The 6550-nt window shown below is 36.5% G+C and overlaps 1 protein-coding gene across 1 annotated transcript; it reads right to left on the bottom strand.

Annotated features, from left to right (window-relative positions):
* Nucleotides 1-2212: 2212 nt before the first annotated feature.
* On the bottom strand, nucleotides 2213-4749 carry LOC141661150 (uncharacterized). Its single transcript, XM_074468134.1, has 3 exons — nucleotides 4034-4749; nucleotides 3549-3928; nucleotides 2213-3381 (listed from the first exon to the last, which is right to left on the bottom strand). The coding sequence occupies exons 1-3, from the start codon at nucleotides 4747-4749 to the stop codon at nucleotides 2213-2215; spliced, it is 2265 nt and encodes a 754-aa protein (XP_074324235.1).
* Nucleotides 4750-6550: the final 1801 nt, after the last annotated feature.

Genomic DNA, 6550 nt, shown 5'->3' with positions numbered 1-6550 from the left:
AGTCTTTGCACAACGTTGGACCTCTGCTTCTTTTCTTGACTAATTCTTCAGAACATTGCTCCCTGTCTTGCTCTCTGTCTTCCTCTCTGTTTTGCTCCCTCCTACCTTCATCTTGATCCATTAATCTTATACCTGTAATATAATAGGTTAGGAAATGTAAGAGCTATTACATATGGTACATATGGTACATTAAGTTATTGCACCTGTAAGATAAATATCATGTATAGCTGAGATTATTGCAACAGTGTCTAAAAAGCTGATAATTGATACCATTTGTTTCAGAAACCTATGAAAGTTTAACAATTTAAAGTAATTACTCGTATGTGAAAGACTGAAAGTTCTCTAACTCATTACTGGATATGGTCCAGAAAACTTCATTACTACTGAATCATTTCAATTTTGGATATTAACTATATTTTTCAATCTATGAGCAAATCTTTAGTTTTTTGACAGTTTTGCAGATCAAGGTTTGATATGTCATGTACAATCAAGGGACGCTGTTACAAAGTACTTCTGAGATGGATGGACTGTGACAGCTCGCACCTGTTGATGATTGCCATGTACAATTAAGGAAAAACAAATAAGTTCAAAGAGAGACTAATTTGATAGTATCAAATTATTACATTTCTAAATGATAATACAAACACATTACTTGTAATAGACTAAAAATAACTACTATAATGCCTATCTAGATAATCAACTCTGTAACATTTATAGTGCATGACAGTGCAAAACAGTTTAATGACACCAATAAATGAAGTTTGACTTACCTCTGCAGTGTGATGGTCTACTATATCTTTGCACTTATAGCTCCCTTTCTCAGACCTTTTCTACACACGAACAGTCTGCAAAAGAATCACCAGCTTATGCTCTAATAGAATATTAAAATACCAAGTCCAACTGTGCACATGGACAAAATGAGAACCAGTTCATCACTAAGACCAGTCCAGGCACATTATAAGGAAATTCTAATTACGTCGTATTACAAGCCCAAGTTAAAAATTACTACAAAGTTCATATAATTAAGAAGGGAAGAACAGGAAAGAAAAAAGAATTAACAACCTATTAGTATTTATTAGAACCAGAAAACTATGGCCATGTTATCAAAATTTATATAAGTAGAACTACAAGTTCACACATAAGTAAAATATATAGCAATCGAGTTTCTAGTACATCAGTGTCTTCATCTGGCAATAGTATTCGATTAACAAACTTTGGTATGGTATAATCTTCACATTAAGTAAAAGTGAGTCTAGAAAGGAATATCAGCTTCTGTTCTCCAGGCAATATTTTTTCAGGACTTGCAGGTTGGAAATGTTGAACTTAACGTTTTAAAGTAGAATTACTTAAAAAAATCAACACTTCTGCACACACTTTGTGTCCACTAAATGAATAAATTGAAGATGAATTTGTCAGAGTTCTTCTGTTCTTCTGTTCTTAATTATAGGGTAGAAAATTACCTTCATTGGCATGAAGGTATTTCAAATCATTATTGATGATCAATCCATACCCCTTCGTCATGGTCATTGCGTGCATAACTTATATCCGTACTATCTTCTATAGATGTGGTTTGTAGGCCAATTGAGAAAGGGGGGTTCTCGTCAAATTGATTATACTCTTCCTCATCTTCGACATTATCAACTCCAATAATACGTCGCTTACCTTGAAGAACAATTGACCACCTCACATCAGCCGGGTCTCGAATATAAAAAACTTGTCTGACCTGTGTTGCAAGTATAAATGGATCGTCCTCATGACCAAACCAATTGAAGTCAACCAAAGTGAAACCTGACTCATCTACTCGAACACCACGACGGATATCAAACCATTTACATTTAAATAGTGCAACATTGAAATCTTTGTAATCAATCTCCCAGATTTCCTCAATCACCCCATAATAAGACTTTTTTACATCTCGTGATGCAATGGAATTGCCTCTTTCAAATTCTGTTGAAAAAGCTTCTACAGATATTCCACTATTTTGCACGGTGCTCTTATTATCTTGATGTTGTGTGTAGAAACTGTACCCATTTACATCATATCCTTGGAAAGAACTCAGTGGCATGTTTGGGCCATAAGCTAACCACTTCAGAGTATTGGAAACTGTTGAAGGACTTTTTGAATATTGAGACATCACTCGATCTTTAAACCATTTCACAAAAGATCGATTATGTTCATTTGTAACCCACTTGCCACCCTTAGAGGGATTCTTTCATCGAATCTCCAGTATGTGCTCTTGTAAGTAAGGATTAACTTCTGTCATGTGTTGTAGAACAAAGAGATGGGCTCTATCAAGCATTTCAGCACCGGGAGTGATCATTTTATGTCCTACTGTACCCTGACCGTCAAGTCTACCTTCATGACGAGATCTCGGAATTCCTACTGGATCGGTAGATGCTAGATAGTCCGTGCAAAATTCAATAGTCTCTTCAACCGAATACCCTTCAACTATGCTTGCTTTAGGATGCCGCCGATTTCTCACATATGCTTTTAAAATGCACAGAAACCTCTCGAAAGGATACATTTGACGCACATACAAAGGACCACAAATTTTTATCTCTCTCACAAGATGAGTCACTAAATGCACTATAATGTCGAAGAATGAATGTAGGAAATACATTTCAAATTCACAAAGTGTGACTATAATATCAGCTTGCAATTTATCCAAAGTCAAGGGATCGATGAGCTTGCTACATATAGCATTAAAGAAGAAGCACAATTTCGTGATAACCACTCTCACGTGCCTCGGCAATATGCCTCGAATTGCAACCGGTAGAAGATGTTGCATTAGCACGTGACAATCATGTGACTTCAAACCTAGAAGCTTCAAGTCTTTCATTGAGACGAGGTTTTTTGGATTTGAGGAATATCCAGATGGAACTTTGACACTTGATAAACACTCACAAAAGCTTATTTTCTCTTTCCTGGACAAAGTGTAACAAGCGGGAGGTAGATACGCACGTTTACCAGATTGTTGTGGTGCTAACTCAGCTCGTACACCCAGCTCTTGCAAGTCTAGCCTGGCTTTCATCTCATCCTTCGTCTTCCCAGGTATATTCAATAGTGTCCCAATAATGCTTTCACAAACATTTTTTTCAATATGCATAAAGTCAAGGCAATGTCTCACTTGCAAGTGTTCCCAATATGGTAGATCCCAAAATATAGATCTTTTCTTCCAAATACTATTCGGAGTTGGCTTTTTATACAGCTTCCCAAGAACAACATCAATGTCTTTAACTCGTTCAAAGACCTCCTTCCCGGTTAAAGGAAAACGAGCCACTCGAGTCTCGATAGTCCCATCAAAATCGTTTTTCCTCTTACGATAAGGGTGAGTAAGTGGAAGAAACGTGCGATGACCCATATATACATTTTTTTGCAGTTCTTCAAACGAAGATCAATCGTAGCATCTTCACAAATCAGACATGCTTTAGCTCCTTTAATCGTGTAACCTGAGAGGTTACCATAGCCGGGAAAGTCACTTATAGTGCAGAAGATCATGGCACACAAATTGAAATATATCTGACTGTATGCATCATACATCTTCTCACCTTGATCCCACAATAACTTTAAATCCTCAATAAGTGGCTGAAGATAAACATCTATATTATTTCCAGCTTCTTTAGGACCAGGGATTAACAATGTCAACATGATGTACTTACGCTTCATGCATAGCCAAGGAGGCAAGTTATATATCGTTAGAAGAACCGGCCAAGTGCTATGTGTAGAGCTTAGAGTGTGATACGGATTCATGCCGTCTGCACAAAGCCCTAGTCGTAGATTTCTAACTTCTCCTCCAAATTCTGGGAATTTACCATCAATGGTTCTCCATTGCGGAGAGTCAGCCGGGTGTCGGAGCATTCCATCTGATTTTCTCCCTTCCACGTGCCACCTTACAAGCTTTGCATCATTGGAATTTGCAAAGAGACGTCTAAATCATTCCACTATGGGTAAGTAGCGCAACAACTTGACAGGAGGCCTCTTGTCATTAATAGAAGAATTATTTCCATCCCGCTTATATCAGGAGGCTCCACACTTTGGACATGTGTGTAAATGTTCATGCTCCTTGCGAAAGAGCACACAATCATTTGGACAAGCATGTATCTTCTTTACATTCATACCCATTGGACATAATATCTTCTTCGCCTCGTATGTGGAAGTGGGAAGCTCATTTTTTACAGGAAGCATTTCTGCTAAAAGTTTCAGCATTTCAGTGAAACTCTTGTCACTCCAACCATTTTTTACTTTGTGTTTACAAAACTTCAAGGTTGTTGATAACCTAGTAAATTGAACATTGCACCCATGATAGAGAGGTCTTTTAGAATCATCAACCAAGTTCTCCAGAACTTCTGGTTGGTGCACTAGGATTTCTTCAACATCTTGGATCATCTCTTCAACCCTATCATTTTCAGCATCATCTTCTTCATTACGAGGCATACTATCTCCATAACTTTCATAAATTTTGCTAGAAGTCTCAGTCTTGCTAGTGTGTATTCCCTCCCCATGCCAAATCCACTTAGTATAATCTTCCATGAAACCACGGCGAAATAAATGCTCACGAACAGTGTCAATATTAGGATACTTTTTCAGATTATAACAATCACGACATGGACATGTGATCCTGTCTTCTTTTCCATGTTCGATTTGTTTCTTCTTTAGATTTTCTACCGCACATGCAATGAACTCATTAACACCATTAACATAGGCATGCGAGACCCGTGGTATTTTATACATCCACGTGAGACGATCCATATTCTCTTTCTATCAAAAATGAATGGAAGAAGTTCAGATTATATTAAATTAATTTTGTAGCAGATTTTATATTAACATTTTATGCAGGGATTTAGGGGGAGCTGTTAATTCTCCTAAATAGGTTATAATCATAAAAAATGGGGAGATTGATACTCCTTTCATTTTGATGAGCACAAACAGCAAGAACAACAAGCTATTTGCTTCATATTTCTATATAAAATAGCATACTGGTTTCTGTTATGTTAACAATTACAGGACAAAGTAGCGTGCTGATTGCAATGTTTCAGATTCATTTTAGCGTGCTGATTGTACCTGACCGATGCAGCCTGGCAAGAAAACTAATATGCAGAACTTAACAGAAATCACCCATTTACAAGCATATATAATAAACCTATCTAGTTTCAGAAGAGAAAATAAATCGCTCCTGCAAACCATACCTGAACAAGGATATACCAGCCAGTTAAAATTTCCAAAGCCTTGAGAGATGAATTATTGGGACCTACAAGATGTTGTCTTCTTTTAACAAAGTGCTCCTGCAAACCATAACAGAGTTTGAGAACCAGTTTGCAGAATTTTAAAGCTGTCATTCACAAAGAGCTACACATTCTTACAAGTTTAATATCAAACTTTATGAACCAATGACAATGTAGCACTCTCTAAATAAAAATTTACAGTAAAGCTCTCTAAAAAGGCAAGCTTCGAAATTAAAAACCCAGATCAAAAAGTACAAAACTAACAGTCAAAAGCATACACTCCGTAGAAGTATAGTTTTGGAAAGTCAAAAGTAAAACAAGTCATTTGCTAGCATTTGAGGTTGCACACCTTGAATAACAAAGTTTAGCTCCTTGAACAGTATAACAAGGTTTAATTTCATATTTGCGTAAAGACAGCTATTAGATTACTTTATATTCCAAATCCAACGATATACTGTACTAGGTTTTGTCTATGATTAACACTGTCAGAAAATCTACATAGCAATTCAGAAAGAGTGTGCAGGTCAATTACAAAGTGTAATACTTTATACGGCTAGTTATTATGTCAAATTAAATTGCACAAAAGAAGTCACATATCTTTACTTTGAAGCATAATCATATTAATCTGATTCAGTTTTTGTTCACAACCCATGATAATGTTTATCTTACACTGTTCAGAGGTTTATTTGTCGGTTAATCAGTGAAGCTTATCATTAATAACTGGATTCCTTGGATAAGATAAATTTCTCAAAATTGTGTCAAAACTTCCTAATTTCTCAGTACTGCTTTTCAGGTATCCACTTGTTCTGATAGCAATGTACAACGTGCTGGATTTAGTTGGTAGATATGTTCCTCTAATAGAATTTATCAAGTTGGAATCTCGAAAAGGCCTCATGATTGCGATATTATCCCGTTTCTTGCTTATACCTGTATTTTATTTCACTGCGAAATATGGTGATCAGGGGTGGATGATATTACTTGTTTCTTTCTTGGGATTAACCAATGGTTACCTAACTATGTGTGTCATGACTATAGCTCCTAAAGGATACAAGGTAAGCCAACCAGACAATTGCTTGAAGTGTAACGAACTTGAGTTTTTTAATTTTACGTATTAGTAACAAAGTGTTCATTTTCAGGGTCCAGAGCAAAATGCATTGGGAAATCTTCTAGTTCTATTCCTTCTGGGCGGTATATTTGCAGGTGCTGCTCTGGACTGGTTGTGGTTAATTGGCAGCATGACTCAATTTTAAAGAGATAATCGCAAACAAGCTTGAATGACGAATGTGCTGAAACCAATATGGACAACTTATTGGTCACAAAGCTATAAA

Source organism: Apium graveolens, chromosome 5, assembly GCF_009905375.1.
Source record: "Apium graveolens cultivar Ventura chromosome 5, ASM990537v1, whole genome shotgun sequence".
Lineage (NCBI taxonomy): Eukaryota > Viridiplantae > Streptophyta > Magnoliopsida > Apiales > Apiaceae > Apium > Apium graveolens.
The sequence above is the reverse complement of the archived record's forward strand: the minus strand, read 5'-3'. Positions and strand labels throughout refer to the sequence as shown.

Bases quoted from the DNA above. Each gene is read 5' to 3' on its own strand.
- LOC141661150 (XM_074468134.1), bottom strand. From the start codon at position 4,749: ATGGATCGTCTCACGTGGATGTATAAAATACCACGGGTCTCGCATGCC. The intron at 3,929-4,033 runs GTGTGGAGCCTC...GGAATGATTTAG, and splicing joins CATTTACACACATGTCCAAA to ACGTCTCTTTGCAAATTCCA. The intron at 3,382-3,548 runs GTGAGAAGATGT...CTTCGTTTGAAG, and splicing joins AAAGTTATTGTGGGATCAAG to AACTGCAAAAAAATGTATAT.